The sequence below is a fragment of the Papilio polytes genome, unplaced genomic scaffold (genome assembly GCF_000836215.1).
Source record: "Papilio polytes unplaced genomic scaffold, Ppol_1.0 DF820889.1, whole genome shotgun sequence".
Taxonomy (NCBI): Eukaryota; Metazoa; Arthropoda; class Insecta; order Lepidoptera; family Papilionidae; genus Papilio; species Papilio polytes.
The window spans coordinates 877,027-894,720 of record NW_013528315.1 but is presented as its reverse complement, the minus strand read 5'-3'; the positions used below and the strand labels follow the sequence as shown (position 1 = coordinate 894,720).

At 33.1% G+C, this 17,694-nt stretch overlaps 2 protein-coding genes across 2 annotated transcripts; both read right to left on the bottom strand.

Moving 5' to 3' along the window:
* Positions 1 to 916: 916 nt before the first annotated feature.
* On the bottom strand, positions 917 to 5,908 carry LOC106110076 (trypsin epsilon-like). The gene is made up of 4 exons (XM_013291763.1): positions 5,831 to 5,908; positions 3,936 to 4,066; positions 2,743 to 2,876; positions 917 to 1,082 (listed from the first exon to the last, which is right to left on the bottom strand). The coding sequence occupies exons 1-4, from the start codon at positions 5,865 to 5,867 to the stop codon at positions 917 to 919; spliced, it is 468 nt and encodes a 155-aa protein (XP_013147217.1). The 5' UTR covers positions 5,868 to 5,908.
* A 1,794-nt stretch (positions 5,909 to 7,702) lies between these two features.
* LOC106110112 (solute carrier family 15 member 1-like) lies at positions 7,703 to 17,272 on the bottom strand. Its single transcript, XM_013291823.1, has 15 exons — positions 17,113 to 17,272; positions 16,750 to 16,891; positions 16,571 to 16,657; positions 16,120 to 16,204; positions 15,142 to 15,331; positions 14,823 to 14,905; positions 14,106 to 14,285; positions 13,429 to 13,665; positions 12,659 to 12,904; positions 11,893 to 11,996; positions 11,207 to 11,353; positions 9,794 to 10,037; positions 9,391 to 9,498; positions 8,958 to 9,101; positions 7,703 to 8,275 (listed from the first exon to the last, which is right to left on the bottom strand). Exons 1-15 carry the CDS (start codon positions 17,192 to 17,194, stop codon positions 8,120 to 8,122), a joined length of 2,235 nt encoding a protein of 744 aa, XP_013147277.1. The 5' UTR covers positions 17,195 to 17,272; the 3' UTR covers positions 7,703 to 8,119.
* Positions 17,273 to 17,694: the final 422 nt, after the last annotated feature.

The following is a 17,694-nucleotide window of genomic DNA, read 5'->3' as shown; positions in this document are numbered from 1 at the left end:
TATGTTAAACATCCTTAAGCAAGACAATAACTACAAGGATATTATGACACTTTTTTGTTACGGGGCGCTAATGAATTTTTGTATTTTACTTTCACTTATGCAAGCCTGGAGGTCTCAACAATAACTATCGTCAAATTAAAAGAGACGTAAAAAGGATTTGTAAGACAGTGCTAATGAAAAAAGGGCTGTACTTTTCGAACGACATTTTCATTACAAACAATGCAGATGAAGCTTCTTGTTCCATTTTGGCGAGACAAAGACATTCTTAAAAGATAAAGAGTTCCATTGTTAATCTCCGAAATTATCTTTACACCTGTTAAGTGCTGAAATTATTTTGCAAGTCTCTTTAAAAAATAATACGTTTTAAAATGTTTATTTTTTAATAATTTTTAAATCAGAAATATTAGTATCTATTTATTATAAGTGTAAACATGAACGAAAACATGATAAATATTTTTGTAATTAAATCTGCATGACACATAGAAGATGTGTTTAAAATTAATCGTGATATCGTTTAAAAGCCGGATATTTCCACCTGATCTCCAGAATTCCAACAGTAATATTGATAATTTCCGTTGAAATGTTTATCTACGCAAGTATTGGAGTTTATTTAAGTTGATGTACCGAAAAAGTTTTAACGATTGCTCGGCTCTCGTTACTTCCAAATTGGCTACTCCAATGTTAACATTTGCAAGTACTTAGTTGCCTGTTATATCATTTTTAACAAAATTCCTACTTTATCATTGGCTCATATTAGCTACCACTAATTTTAATATCTATGACTAAATTTTAGATCGTAAGGTTTGTAATGTAATTCTTTTGTTGTTGCGGTCAACCGATTAAAATTCTTTGACTAATACAAAGATTACGTAGTCAACACTAATTTTAAAAGGCTTAATAAATATTGAATTAATAATTACTTAAAAACAAATTCTTCATAAAGTCTTAGGAGAGCCAGGTCAGCATTCAGTGTGTACGGGTCGAACTCCTCGTGGAAGATAACCAGTACAACGCTTCGTAACGTCGTTCCGCGGTCGGAATAAGTCTGACCAGCTACTACTCCCAGTTCATATACGGGAACACTGTGAACAGACAAATGTATTGCTAGTTACCGTAGGTTTCCACTGTTTTAACACTTCTATCAATATTTGTGGAGTCTCTATTTCGTCAAAAAAAAGCAAAGTGAATCTTTTGGCAAATCGATAGGTCGTGTAAAGCCTGCTACACAAGTTTAGTTTTAACTTTACAGTCAAACTGAGAAGTTAAAACTGAACTGTACCGAACTTAACTGAAAACTGTATAGTTTAATTGACAGCACAAATGCATACACACGTTCGATTTAACTGTAAGGTTTGACTTTTCAGTCAAAACTAAAGGTGTAGTTGGCTTAATGTATCACTTTTAATTGGTTTAAAAAATTTTTAAATAGTATTCTTAAGTGGTCCTGGCAAGGATACATTTTCAAACATTTTACATTATGTTCTAAACACCAATGTCGTCGATTATAGATTTTTATGAGTAATGTATTTGGTGAATGTTAAAAAGTAGTTTACTAAATCATTAACTTATCAAAAGACAATTTAAACAAATGGAGTGAAACTATACTTTATTCTGTATTAAAAGAAACTTTTTTGAAAAAAAAGTATCAAATACTTTTAGTGCCAGCGGAATCGTAACAAAACATAGCCGTCAGATTCAAAGGTCGTCCAGGTTTATCCATCGTTATTGAGTTGGAAAAAGAACAAATATTTTATAGTAGCTTTAGTAGATCGGTAAGCCTCGTGCAATCTATTAGAGTATCCTTAACAGACATTTTTCATTGTATTTTAAAAGTTGGCAACTGCTCTCCGATATATCTTGGTATCAGAGACGATTTCAGCCCACACGGATACGTGATCGCTTCAAGTGAAGGCAACTTACGAAATACGAGATATACTACGATGTTAAAAAATTCAAAGGGAGATTTTAAATGTTGAAAATCAGGTAAAATAAATCTGATTTTAATTGTCAGACACACATACTTGTTTGTACACAGAAACAGTACAAAGAAGAAAAATTTATATTTTTGTATGTATTGAAAAAACTCAAAAAACTACGGGTCCGATTTTTAAATTTTTTTCCCTATTAAAAAACTACGTTACCAGTAAATTACATAGGTTACATATATTTCTATTATTCTATTCCAGGAGGATGAAGTTGCGAGTAAGAGCATGTGGCAAATATTTCTTGAATTACACAATACTACACGGACTTATATGAAAAATATATTGTTCATACATATACCATTATATGTACCATTCGATTGTTGAATATCGTCTGAATATCTGATAGCAATGTTCATGCTGAAACTCGACGTTTGAGTTAGATGCACTGTGTTAGCTAACAAACTACATACATATAGTTCAACCTACAACTGATGGTAATTGAGTATTCGAATGGAAGTGAATCACGTGGAACTAAGTTTCATGTTAACTTTACTGAGCATATGCAACACAACACAAACTCTAGTAATTCACTTGAATTCTATTTTACACTTAGATCTTGTAGACTTTACTATGAAGATGGACCTTAATATTTAAAAAAAAACTGTATCAAATTATTGTGTTAGACGATCAATAGATTTTACGTTTTACGATATGGCTTTTATTCAATACCATAATATATCTTTCTTGGAGTAGCATTATATTCGAATTTAAACAATGACACATTTACTCTTGATTCATTATTAAAGAATAGACTTACTTCGAGAGAGGGTGTGCGACAGAAATGACCAGTTTTCTGGTCAGAAGCGTTCCCGTTAAGTAATGGCTGAGCAATCTTCGGACGCTTACAAGATATGGATGTTCTTGTACAGACACTCGAACGCCTTTGAATATCTGAAAATTTACGTTTAAACTTGTAGTAACACGATTAAATAAAGTGATTGCAAAATGATATTTAGAAAAATATTCCTCTTATATATCAATATTCATGGATTAAATTCCAATCAATTTGATGGAAATCGAATAGCAAATACCGGCTTTGTTTACGAATATGAAAGGCATAGTTTTACATTTTATTTGTCGTGTGTTTACGTTTCGGAAACAGTACAATAGTTTACGAATATTGTTTAATACTATTTGGACTACGTAATTTGCATTCGAACAAAATAAAATCTTTTTAACAATCTGTGCTTTTTCTTGCTTTTATATTGTTTCATGATACCTTTTTAAATGTTTTATTTAATACTAGCTTTCGAACACGAATCCGTCCGCGTGTAATTAAACAAAAGAAAAACAAAGTAAGTAGCTTATGTGTTCTTCCAGACTATACTCTTCATACAGTAGGACCTCGATAACTCAAACCTCGGTAACGTAAAAACCACTATAACTTTAAAAAATAATATGTTCCCTTCCCATCAGAGCTCAAAACCTCTACATTATAGACTCTTGACAACTTAAAACATTTTGTGTTTCCCTTGGACTTTAACTTATCGAGATTCTACTGTTTATGCAAAATTTCATCGAGGTCCGTTCGTCCGTTTAGGCTACAAACTCTAACAAACATCCATCCATCCAACTGAACTTTCTCATTTATAATATTAGTGAGAGTCAAGGAAAATTAATGATATGTGTACAAGTGTAGACGCCTGTTTATTAATACCAACGTGACAAACTCGTGTAAATCATAACATAACATTAGTATTTCACTAGAAACTTTGCCAATCGCAAACTTACTCTAACGTTCTCATTAAAAATTGTAACACGATACCGTTTCCTTTAGCATCGAGTTTTCCCAGTAACTTAAAGAGAAATACGAGTAACGAATAATAGAATAAAACCAGAATATATCCGTATGTAAAAACATTTAAAATTACATTCAGCATATAAATTCTACTTTTGATTTGTATTGCATATTGGGGTTTGTATACATATATATTAATTGTTTTAACTTACTTTTCTGTTCAGTAGAGGTATGTCCCCTATATTAGGATATCCGGCACTTTCAAACAAATTTCCGTAACTCGCTACCGAAATATTTCCAGAAAAAGTTATTTCCTTTTCTATTGCAGTACCAACAGCAATAACTGTAATAAAATAATTAAATTATTAAATTAGCTGTTGCTAACGTCTTCGTCCGCGCGGATTTTTTTAAAATAAATATAGCCTATGTTACTCAGTGATATTGTAGCTATACATTGGTGAAATATTTTTTTATCGAGACAGTAGTTTTTAAGTTATTACAATACATACACAAATACAAATCTTACTTCTTTGTAATGTTAGTACAGATTGTAAAAATAAACAAAGTTAGGCTTTTATAATACAACATTGAGTACCAGTTTGAAATGCAGTTCGAGTTATAATTCATACCAACGATCTATTTTCAGTTAAGACAGATTAACGGCAATGCATTATATTAACTAATGTATGGAATATTTGTGTTTTGTCGTATTGTTAAAAGCTTTTTTGTTATTCTTTTTTGTGCCCTTATAGGAGGAAATATTCCACTACTATTCCATACATCTCTATCAACCGACGTGTATCTGCTTTCATACAAATTCTTATTTCACACAATACAATTGACTCTCATTACTTTATTGTCTATGCGCGCATCTATTTATTATTTTTTTATTCCATTTACTCAGTAATCGATCCATCACCATCCCCCTTCAGTGTGCTCTGGAAACCTCGATTAGGTCTAAATCTGATTATTCCACCAGTACTTTTTATCAACTTGTGGCCGCCATTTTCCATGAAATTATTTCAAAATCGACTAAATAAAAAAAACTTTAACTAGTACGCTTAAAATTTTTAACAGTTTTGGTCCGTTGTTAATACAAACATCAAAGTTTAATATCGGTTGGACCAAAAACTAACTATCGCTAGAGAATTAGGATGGCAGGAAATTTCATACGAGCTTTAGAGGCTTGGAGCCCAATAACGAGCAGTATTCAGGGATGTAAACCACTCGCAGGTTGCATGCAATGTGGAGCAAAAATGCAATTTTTAAATCCTGAAAGCTGAGGCCAATTAGACAGGAAAAACAAAGTTATGTATAAAAATATCGTAACTACTATTCTGTTATCCGTTTTAAGCAAAAGTACCTTCGAGGGGTAGACAGAGCTTAAGCTGTTTTTTCAAATGATTAATGTAACCGACATATGAAAGACTTTGAATACTAATGTCTTTAAATAATAAAATGATTAAATTTTTTTTTTCAAAAACTTTTTGCTGCAAAAATTTAAAAAAGAAAGCGTTCCAACTACACAGCAATACGTGATCACAGTTCCGAATGTTCGTTACGATTGTACGGAAAAAAACACCCTTTAAAAAACCTCGTTTGGACAGAAAGTAAATCAAACATGGAGTATGTTTACATTCCTTTCAATGTTACACACAGTGCAGCGTTAAATGTTTTGGTAATAACTAACGCCGATTTATATTTCAATTAAAAATCCTGTTAATAAATCCATAGTAAGGAAATCTACTATGAAGTTTTCATTTTCAGAATTGACTACAGCCTTTTTTTTATAACTACTTATATTTTAGTAGGAATTGCGTAAATTAAAACCAGTTTTAGTTTATATTTGATTTAACATTTAGCTTTTCACATCGATATTTCCATTATTATTAAGTTTGCAATAATCATTATTTAAGATGTAATTATTATTTTTTTTATTTATTATTTAAAAACAAGGGCAATGTAAAGGACACTAAAAACTAATTTATAGTTTCAAAAAAGCAATTCATAGAATTCGTACAGTTTCCTATAATATTTTCTACTTTGAATCAGAGCATAATTTGCCTCAACGTAGTTACTAGGAATGAATATAAGTATGTAGACTTACGAATGCTCCAGACTGCTATTGAAGAGGTAATTGGCATCTTTCAACGAAATGCTTTTAGACTGATTTGATTTCTTGAAAATGTATCGCAAAACATTAATTACAATCTATGTGGTCTTGACAAGGATTAACTATTATTGTCTTTGATTCATACACATCTATACTAATATAATAAAGCGTAAACACACACTTCTTTGTTGCCTAAGATATCAGCAATCCCAGCATATTTTTGAATAATTCTTTCTTTTATAAAAAGTCCTACACTTACGTCACGTTTTAGGCTACAGATTTTCACGCCATTAAACTTAGGGGGTAAAAATTTTGGATAAAAACCCTAATTTGGGAAAGAGACCTTAAGTTGCTGCCAACATTAAGGAAACAAGATTACCAAGGATTGTCATGTCATGTCAGTTTGACATTTGCTATTAATAATTTGACAAATGTAAACAATAAAATGAGCGTCGGGGGCTCAGTGGTTTGAACACTTGACTTGTAATCTACAGGTCTTGGTTTCTAATCCCGCCATGTACCAATGTGATTTTCGATTTTCCGAATTTTCATATGTACATAATTTACCCGACGTTTTTACGGTGAAGGAAAACATCGTGATGCAACCTGCACATATCGGCGAAGAAATTCAAAGGTATGTGTTAAGTCAACCAACCCGCACTTGGCGAGCGTGGTTGACTGTGGCCTAGTCACCCCATATTAGGGTAGGCTCCGAGCCCCTCGGTGGGGAAGTATAGTGAGCTGGTGATGATGATGATGATGAAACAATAAAATAAAGTTTTTATAATTTCATGTGGGTGAAACCGCACGGAAACAGCTAGTATAATAATAAAAATGAAACCAGAGTTAATTTATTACTTTATTTACTATAATAAGTATCACAAAAAACTTATAATAAAAATCAATACGTTCTAACAATAAGTACCTTTTAGTAGACACGGTAAAAATATATATTTACATCTTAAGAAAATTAAAACAATTCTGTGAAGACTAAAAAAAAATAATTAGATACAATTACTAATCGCATTATTATATAAGCCGATATAAGCAAAACAATAAAACTTACATTTTTAAAAGAAGCACCTAAAGAATTACTTAATAGCATGAATATAATAAATAAAATGAAATATTTTTATTTCACTAAATTCTAAAAACAACAATATTTAAACAGACAAAATAATTTTAGTAATAACTTTTTAAAAACAAATCAGGCTAAATAAATAGTAAATAAAAGTACTCATAATTTACTTTCTGACTTCACCGACATTTGCTGGGGTTGTTAAAACTTTTAGATTGTTTGGTGTTTTGTAACGAAACTAAGTGGTGGGTGTTAGTTATTTCTGCAAACTAAGTTACGTTACCGCGTTGTCGGTTATTAATTCATACTTTTAATTGCTGTTACTTAGTTAAAGTTTTATGAACAATACTTATCTGTAATAACAAGAGTAAATATTTTTTCCCGCACTAGAAAACAAATACACAGATAATTTTTTTCACCGATAGATGAGTCAATTAGCAATTAATCTAAGGAATTATTCTTTTCTTTCTAAAATGAAATAAAAACATAGCCAAGCCTTTACCAGGTCCTGAATTATTTGCAGCTTATCTAAAAGTCCATGTATTACTCAATGTTGGTTTCCAGTTGTGATACCCTTATTCAGTTACGTTTACCTGAATAGGTTTTTCTGGAAATATATTAACCAGTTATCAGAACATAGAGAAGGGGCTTACTCTCCTCTGCTACAAATCACCTCTTGAAGAAAATATCCCCATAACATTTTGGTTATAATCTTACTAACATTATAAGTGCCATAGTTTGGATGGATGTTTGTTAGAGTTTGTAGCCTAAACAGCTGAAAGGATCGTGATGAAATTTGGCAATGATGTAGAGGATAGTCTGGAAGGAAACATAGGCTACTCTCTTTTAATTTTTAATTTAACGCAAGTGGAGTTGCGGGAAAAAGGCATTGAGAATTAAATTGTAATTCAAAATCGTCACATATGTCGTGATTAGATATTTCATATCTGTATTATAAACATAATACATGTTTGCATAGGTTATAAAATAGCAATCCTATTACTAAAATTAGTTGATGTAACGCATGTGTTTTGGGTAATTCATTTGAACCGTATAAGTTTGACAAAATGTTTGATCGTTCATAGAGCGTTTTAGCGCTGGTAATCAATATTCGTGTGCAAACTTCGAATGTCCAATATTGTGAATACATTTCAAAGATATCGTAGTTTAAATAAAATTGGTGATTTATTTTTGCATATTTTTTTTTAATCTTTGGCGAGAGTGGTGACTCGCATCTCGCCACTGCTAGGTGTGGCGAGACGGACGGCGGTGCGCGGCGGCCACATACTCGACTGACGATCTTGTGTGCGCACCCCATACGCTCGAGCACTAGTCGATGACAACGAATGCACCGATATTATCTGAAACACAACACACCAAGATTATATGCATTTAGTTTATACGTGAAAAAATTACATCAGGAAAGAGCGAAAACTTTTTGTCTTATTAATTCGTAAATAAACTATTAAAATTCAACATCTCACTAATGTTTTTACATAGGCTTCTTCAAGTATGGATTTACAAAACTTTAGACCATACTTCGTAAAACTAAAAAAAAAACTTAAAAATAAATTCTTGTGCGAGATGCACATTTCGTTGTTAAGGTACTTTTCCTAACAATAAATTTTATAACATATCTACACAAATAGTCAGAATTGATATTTGACGAAACAGGTCATGTTGATTACAAAGCGCACTCTGTTTGCTAACGAAGGCTACACTGCAATTTGATAACCGGACCTCTATAGAATCCAATTTCTCGGACACTCCGTCCATGCAATAGTCTGTTTAACTAAACAATGATGGATGTAAACTCTAAAATACACATGTAAATGCAATATTGCAATAGCTATCGCCGAATTAATCTACACATTGATGGAATGGAAAAATGTAGTCAAGAATATTAATTTCCTATTTCGAGGAAATCAACATAACATATCATAGTAACTTACATGCGGTAAATTACAACTTTTATTATGACAGTTCGCTGTACAATATTCAAGCCTAAGTGGGAAGTGAATTTAATTCTTCAACTGCACTTACCCTAGACCTGTGTCTAAGAAGTGGACGACTTTCAGTCGATGATGCGTCTCCTTCAATATCTCTAGTGTTATATCCTTGAGCCATACGCCAGAATATCAACATCGCAATCGCCAGTGCGGCGGCGTACACAAAGAACTCCGAAGCCTGAATTAACAAAACTTTTAAGGCCATACGCGGATATCTTCAAAAAGTCTGTGTGAACAATAACAATTGACGTTTGACGCAAGACGATTGGAAACTGGGGTTCGTTTAAAGCTATCGCCGATCTTAAACACTGCTGACGGACTGATATAACTTTTTTGGATATAGCTTATCGCGATTCCCTCTCAATATAACTAGGTAAATGATTTACTTTTAGAAATTAAATTAATAGAACACGCATACAACATGCTTGCACAAAACGACATTTACAAAAATAAAAAAAAAAACTTACTCTAGATTCAAATATTTTTGTCTGCGCAATCAAAATCACGATCAAGTTACCGAATGCCACGGATACATACCACGCGGCTATTGTTATTGTTTTCATGCTTTTTGGTGCCTAAAACACAAACACGAAAAAAACAAATGTACACCCAGGAATAGATAATATTAAAATGGTTGTATAGTAACACGCCTACAAGACAATGTTATATTCAAAAATACGCGCAATAAAAATTCAGAAGGCTCATTAAACAACCAAGGGAAGAAAGATGAGGATGCCAAATCTTTCTATAAAATTTGGCACATATATAGAACATAGTCTAAGAACACGTAGTCTACTAATTATGATTTTTTTAATCCCGCGCGGATGGAGTCGCGGGCGACACCTAGTATAAAAATAAAGTTACCCATACCTGTGTAAAAGAAAATTCTAATCCAGAGACGGCAAACATAATTTCGGCTATCGACACCAAGAGATATTGAGGCACAATCCATGCGAGATGTAATTCGTTAGGAGGATTCGGTGCATGAAGTACCGCAGCGTCCAAACGTCCCAGTCGTTCCCGCAAACAAAGCACATACACTCCGCCGGCTCTAACGTAGCCTTCTCCCGAACCAGATAATTCACCAGTTGCACTAGATGCGTGCCATTTGAATCTAAAGGATAAATGTGTTATCAATACTCCTTAAGGACTTCTAAATCTATTCTGTAAATTAGGAGTTACATGTGCCTGAGATAACTAACTTCAATAAAACCGATAATAGCAATAATTAAGCAATCAAAAGACCCCATAAGAAATCTTAGGACTTATCCCTTCCACATCATTATACACCATACAAATTTGGCTAATGTCAAAGACTTCGTTTTTTTTGAAATAACATGTCTATTATTATCTGTTGAAAAAACAAGTGACACAAGGAATGGTTCTTCATTCATTTTATCCACTCTCTCACACAAACTTACCTTCGTGTATAAAAGTATACAGGATTAAAGTTAAACTTTAAGATATTTAAATTCCAAATCCCTTAATAAAATGTACAACTTTCTATGTCTGTCTTTTAATATCATTCAAGCTCGACATGAAACTTTTACATCTTCATATCTTATCTGTTCTAGACATACAGAAGTTTTAGATGTAAAATTCAAAGAAGCCTTAATAAACAGTAGGATGCATATTAACTTACTCGTCGACGTTCATTCGTTTTCTTTATTTTCGTTAGAACATTCTCCTCCATTTCCATATCTCGTATACCGCAATTTATTTAACTTTTGAAATTCAAGAATCAAGGAAAAGAAATATTGGAGTTGGTTCGCGGTGCATTTGTTTGTTTTGCGTGTCAAATAAATCCTTTTATAGTGGTTATATAAAAAGTATGTAGGTACAAAACGGGTATAAATATTTACTAGCTGTTGTCCGCGACTTCATCCACGCAATATTATAAAACGTATATATGCCCGTCTATGACAGCTACCCGTCAGTAAAGTCCGGTCGAAACGGCTGCGCCGATTTCGACCGGACAGGCAATAAATTTTTAAATGCGATTTTCGTAATTAGCTAAGAAAATATATCATCTCCCCCGAAACCTGGAATTTTTCTGTTCATATTATAAACAGACACCCCAATTTCGTTATATGTATAAATATAGATAGATACTCATAGATCCATTATTTCAAAATGTATTATTACGGTGCTTAATTGGTACATCGGCGAGAGAGCGAATATTACCAACGTGCCAAATGAAATACCATAGTTTTTTCAGTTACAACCTGTTCAATACGTCTCTTATTAGTGTACTTTCATAATTACCGTGTTAGGAACACTCACTTCCCCGGCTGTAGACACATATACGCAGACTCCCCGATGTGATCCACTGGTGAGTCGGACACGTAGTATATATCATTAAGTCTCTTGTCAGTTTCCACAGTTATCGATACGTTCTTATTAGGGCCCGTGTCTCCCACGTAAACAACCCTGAAAAAGAAGAGTTCGAAAATATTATACCTATAATAACCGTCCGATGAATGCCGCCCAATTTTACATAAAAAACAAAATCAGAGGTAAAACCGGCTAACTAAAGTACGATTCATGTCACTAAAGTCCAAAGATGTTATACTCTTGTAACGTTATTATCTTTATAACACGTTATATTACAATGTATTGATTAATATTGGTTGCAATCTTAGATGCATATTACACGTCTATCCGTTTTGGGGAATAATATTCAAAAGAACTCTCGGATATTACTTGTCCGTGTCAATCAAATCGAAAACAAAAGAGTGTATCGTTCAGAAGATGAAAATAGACTGTGGAAAGCATAGCGAATTTATGTATTAGATTTGGGAGCATTTCTTAAAAAGAAAAGCTTTGAAAGACAAATTGAAAATCCAAAAATTTATCATCACTTAGCGATTATCATAATTTCATTTCAAGCGGGATGCACTAATGAAATCTTAAATTCCCAGTACACAATTGAAGCTGCCAGTATCTATAATTAAATTAAGGATACTCACTTTAGTTTCGGTTTTCCCGTTAAGGACTTTCCAAATTGATTTGGATCCATGAAGTAAAATCTTATTTGATCGTCAGAATTCTGACCAACAATCACCGGCATAAACTGCAAATAATTTTACAATGACTCCAACTGCTAATATCTAAATTGAATCAAAGCTATAACTAGTTTTGACCAAAGCTTACCACTAACAAGCTAACAAACTGTTGTCGAATCGACTCAAAAGCAATTCGGTTGGCAACAAATTTGCAACCGCGGGAACAGAAAGTTTCACTTTGCCCGACAGCCAATTGCATTTATACAATAAGACATAAAAACGTTTCACCTTAATCATCATTTATTCAATTAATAATTTTAGAAACACAAACCCAGACATATCTATACTTGCTGAGGTAAATATAATATATGCTATCTTGCGAAGTGTTTACACCAATCTTTCACAAATTGGTCCAACATGCGTTGTTAAAGTTTTTTTATTGTATGCATTGAAATAATAGATTTTTATTTTTGTATGCATTGAAATAACTCATAAACTACTGAGCCGATTTAAAAAATCTTTCACCGTTAGAAAGCTAATTTATCTGTAAGTAATGTAGGCTGTATTTTTTAAAATTCATTAATTTCACGAGGACGAAATCGCGAGCAACAGCTAGCGTAAGATAAATTTACACTTGATTACGATCCTACCTGAAATTAATTGTAAAATATGAGCCTGTTTACACTTGAATACACATATTCCATATCGTTTGATAGATGATGGAACCTACCATGCCTGCAACAGTGTGAAGCTCAGCTTTGATTACGTGTTGCTTTATAATCCTGCCGGCGCAGTGGTAGGGGCAGGTTGCAGTGAGACCGAGGTTGCGATGAGGAAGGGGAGATGTGAGGGCAGTGCCATGGGTCTCCACAGGAGCGATTCCCTCACCACGCACCGCTATCTCAACGGGACACGCCAGAGTGTTTAGAACGACCAGACCAGTTTGATCATGCCCTGGTACTTGTAATGTCGAACGCTGAATAAGAAAGCAAATTATCCCAAACTTATTTTGCTTGTAAACCCCTTTATTCTAGGTCTTTCGTGGACTTCAGATAATCCTCGACCACTTGTGTTATCACAGTTTTAGCTCTAATGTTTTTTGTAATTTTCATGAGATGGGTACGGAAATTAAAAACTAGTTACAACAAAAACATTTATCCAAAAATATGCGAGTTAAGTATTATAAGATTAAGTATACTATTGAAAGTTTTAACAAGCGTTACGCATAGCTAATAAAGGGGTTTACATTTTAAAACGCCTATCAATTTATTATGAGCAGTCAACCTTAAAAGTTTAATCACTAACATTCTTGTTGTCTACGTTCAGGAAATTATTATAAGGTCTTATTACAATGTGTTATTTAATATTACAGTCATATTATTAAATCACAAAACGTTTTTAACTTTAAATTTCTTTGTTTAAAATATATTCCATGGGATAAGGCACAGTACATTCTTAACCGAAAAAAACTGTTTAAAAATTAAACATGACGGTACACACCTCAATACCAATTTGCAATATCCCAGCCGACACGAAGGCCATCGCAGCCAACATTCCACCAATAAACATCTTCTGTAACGGCGGCAGATCTGGTAGAATAGGCCAAACACCGCCGGAACATACTGGTATCATCACCAACACCATAGCGGGATTCATCACTTGCAACTGATCCGGCATCAGCGTCATACCGAACACTTCACTGCGTAGTCTTGACGCTTGAAATGTCCAACGAGAACCCTAATAATAAATTGTAAACAAGATACTTAAAACACTATCAGGATTTTTTTACAGCGATTGTCGATTGTTTCGCAGCCAATTCAACTGTTTAGTTGCACGACTAAAAATGGAGTAGTGTGCGCTCCTCCATATCAGCTTATAGCAATCAAAGCGAAACTAAACAGTTGTGCTATAGTTTAGTCAAAGGTGTGCGCGCGCTCTAAGTCTTCTTAACCTATTTCTATGATGTTTTATAGGGCAATTTAACAAACTTGACAGTGTTATAGATTTGTTGAATAAGTGAAAAACTATAATTACTAGATTAACATTTTAAAAAAGATTCTATACTTTAAAGGTGTAATTTATAAAAGAGCTATTCTTATAATAAAAAATATACCTTAAACTAAGAGTATGCGTTTTAAATTGTTAAAATGTTTAGATACAACAAAGACTATATTCACCTGTTGATCGAAAAGCGACCAAAAAATTGGCACCGGTAGGTAAAGATATAAGATGGAGCAAACCACCTTCATATCAGAGACCAGCTTTTGGCCGTACTTTTCGGCTGAGTAGTCAAGCCAGTGGTCCAATGGAGGACCATCTGTGTTAGGATCGTGGCGTAATCGCTTTCTGAACGCGTACTAGAAATAAAACGAGTATAAACTAACAATAAATAAAATTGGACCATTGGGCTATCGAGAAATCGAATTCATAATTAAACCTTAATCTATAATCGATATAATGCAAGTATCGCAGCAGGTGCTATAAAGCAAACTTTTTATTTGCTGTTAAAGTTTCGTCTTTCACATTTGGCAGAGTTCCAACCCTAAAAACGCACCGGCATTTTATTAATTGATAACAAATTGCCTGGTATAAATTTTGTGCACATATTTTTATGCATGCTAGCCATATTTTTAATTGCCACAAAAGACACATCCACCACAAACAAAAGCGCTCGTTGCATAACACTATACTACACAGTGTAGCTAATATTTTGTTGACCCATCCATTGCGGCTTTCACTAAAGAATACAAATTTAAATATTTCGGTCATCTATCCTCTTTAAAATCGGCCATATCGTTATTCACGATATACATGATCCTATGTCTGTCGGACAAGGAAAGAACCGATGACAAAAATGGAAGCTTTAAGATAAAACGTCTATTATTACAACTTACCCAAGCACAAGCTGCAAATTTTAACGTAACATTGTCGCGAGGCTGTTTTATTCTGTACCAAGGCTTTCCAGCGATAAAAATTACTGAAAAGATAGTTATAGTTAGCAAAATGTATCCCAATTAACAATAAAATTTATTTTTATAATGCGTAGCGGTAGATAAGGAACAAACCAAGAGCACCCAAGTAAGTTAAACGCTTCATTTTTTCAACAAACTCACAATATCGTCATCTTCCTAATTAAGTTGTAATAGTATCGTAAAAGATTTTTACGAACTCTAAAAGATTAACCTATTTTCTCATATTATAGTAAAAGCTCACTTATAGACACAAGTACTAATAGAGCTGGAAATCCAAAGCCGAGGGCATAGCAGGCGTCATCACCGAAGCACATAACACTACGACGAAGAGCCGGAGTTACCACCATGCCCATGAAGCCACCGAGGTTCACGGTACAGTAGAACGTCGAGAAGAAACTTTGCAGCCGCTGATTGTCCTCAGGGAGACGAAACTGCAAGCGAAATTATTGTAAACTTACCCCATTAAACGTTCAACGATGTTATAATTTAACTGTGGGTAGTCTCTGTTTTGTTAAAGAGAATGAAAGGGATGACAATATTTATTAATACATCTGTTACTTCAGTAGTGTTCAATGCTAACATGAGTTAATTTTAGTGAATGTGAAGCGAATAGTCAGCTCGAACTCAAGCTGAATAGCGGCGTCTGTTTGTCGTATGTGTTCGTTTTCCAATTTCGTAATAAAAGTTACACAAAAAAAACCTTTTAATGTTAATCGAACAGATCAGTGAAGCCCGCATGAATAAACTCTAAAAACAATCGTGTTATTTCTTCAAAGACGATTTCCATTAGAACGACTAAAGACCAATCAAGATTATTTACACTGGACTAATCGCTCCAATCTACCTTTATAGGTCTGATGTTGCATGAATACGATATGAGATATGATGCAACCGTGTAAAGGATTATCAGAGTAGTAGAAATATTTCCCTGCTTTGATCAATCATTTCGATTCATTTCATCGCGACGGGAATATCATAGAAGTATAGAATGCTATATTAAAAGACATATGCTATTTCAATTCTACCTAAAAGATTCAACAGCGATTCAGTCGTCGATAGCTAAATACGGTTCGGACAACGGATCACAAGGTTATATGTTCGAATCCAATTCGACTAGTAATATAAAATATAAACCATATAAATAATTACTAGTAATATTAATGAATTTTAAATATACTTTTAATCTTAAGAATAATGTATTACATAAAGATTAACACACCTGATCACCCCCAAATGCTGCTACGCAAGGTTTTATGCCACCAGTTCCAGTCGCAATCAGCGCAAGACCGATCATCGAAGTAGTCCTAAGTATATATAAAACTGTAATGTATAACAATCTCTTAACATAAAAAAGGAATAAAAACGTAACCATTAGCATTGAAATAAATTGTTATATTAATAACAAGTTTTCGCTCGCGACTCCGTTTGCGTGGTATTGAAAAAAACAAAAGTGAATAGCCTATGTGTTCTTCCAGACTATCTTCTACGACTATACCAAATTTCATCGAAATCCGTTTAGACGTTTAGGCTACAAACTCTAACAAACATCCATCCATCTAAATTTTCACTTTTATAATATTAGTAAGAGTCAGATCAATAATGTATTTGAAGATACTTAAATGGGTACAAGAGTAGAAAAAAAATCCTATAGAACATTTTGTAGAACTTACGTAGCTGGTAACATTAACGGTGGTATAGCAGAGAAACATGTCAAAATTGTTCCAATCAAGTATATTATTGAGAAATATAAAATTACTCTGAAAAATAGTACATAGTGGGTACAGAGAAAAAAATATGATTACTAATGGCAATTTAATATGTTGTATTTATATTAATAAAATAATTTTACCTGTATCGACCTATAAAATTATCAGCTAAAATTGCACCCATCAACGGCATCGTATAGCACATCATTATAAATATATGATAAACTACGGTTGCAGCATTTTCATGCAGACACAAAACATTTCTCAAATACAGTGACAATATAGCTGTAAAAAAAATTAAAACAGTAAGGCCCTAATGCTATTACATAATTTATTTGAGTTTTAAATTTCGTAAGTTTTTTTTAACTACTCAAGTTTGCCCATCAAATAACAAAATCAACAGTGATCAGAAAAAAGTATGAGTAACAGAATTAATAACAAATAATTCATCAAACAGTGGTTGTTTTATAGTTTTAAAGTTCGAGTACGGTTTTAAACCTACTTACTCCTGAGTCCGCAGAAAGAGAATCGCTCGCAAAATTCTGTAGCAATTATACAAAATATTGATGTTGGGTGGCTGTGAAACATAATCACGTATTGAGGTAATGTGATAATTAAATTAATAAATAAAAGATATTTAAACGTGACTTGTGAGAAAGAATGATGTCAAAATGATTAGTAAGTGTCAATGGATTTTTTCATAAAAACTTTCCAGTCAATCGAAAATTTTTGTAAAAAAAATATCGCTTGATTTGGTAGAATCTAATTCCAAGTTATTTTTTTCTATTTATGATGATTGTTCGACTAGTTTTATAATATCCTACAGTCCCTTATACACCCCGGATATTTTTAGGTACTTAAGTATTTTTTAATATGCAAGAGCCAGAGCAGTTTTAGGTATTTTGGACCTTGATGAACTTATGGTTCTCAATTAGTTAATGGTTTTTATAGGTTCTTAATACATCCCACGCCACCTTTAATTCAACAGTTTTCAAATCAAATATTCCGGGCTGATGGTGTGCCTGATTTATTGTTGCCAGTAAAAATGCAAAAAAAGGTCTGACACGCTTCACTTAATTTTAGTAAAA

Coding starts and splice junctions, on each gene's coding strand:
- LOC106110076 (XM_013291763.1), bottom strand. CDS start 5,867: ATGCCAATTACCTCTTCAATAGCAGTCTGGAGCATTC. Junction 4,067..5,830: donor AATAGCAGTCTGGAGCATTC/GTAAGTCTACAT, acceptor ATTTTATTACAG/TTATTGCTGTTGGTACTGCA. Junction 1,083..2,742: donor GTCGCACACCCTCTCTCGAA/GTAAGTCTATTC, acceptor GTCTGTTCACAG/TGTTCCCGTATATGAACTGG.
- LOC106110112 (XM_013291823.1), bottom strand. CDS start 17,194: ATGTTTCACAGCCACCCAACATCAATATTTTGTATAATTGCTACAGAA. Junction 11,997..12,658: donor TTCACACTGTTGCAGGCATG/GTAGGTTCCATC, acceptor AATTATTTGCAG/TTTATGCCGGTGATTGTTGG. Junction 9,102..9,390: donor CAAAAATATTTGAATCTAGA/GTAAGTTTTTTT, acceptor TTGTTAATTCAG/GCTTCGGAGTTCTTTGTGTA.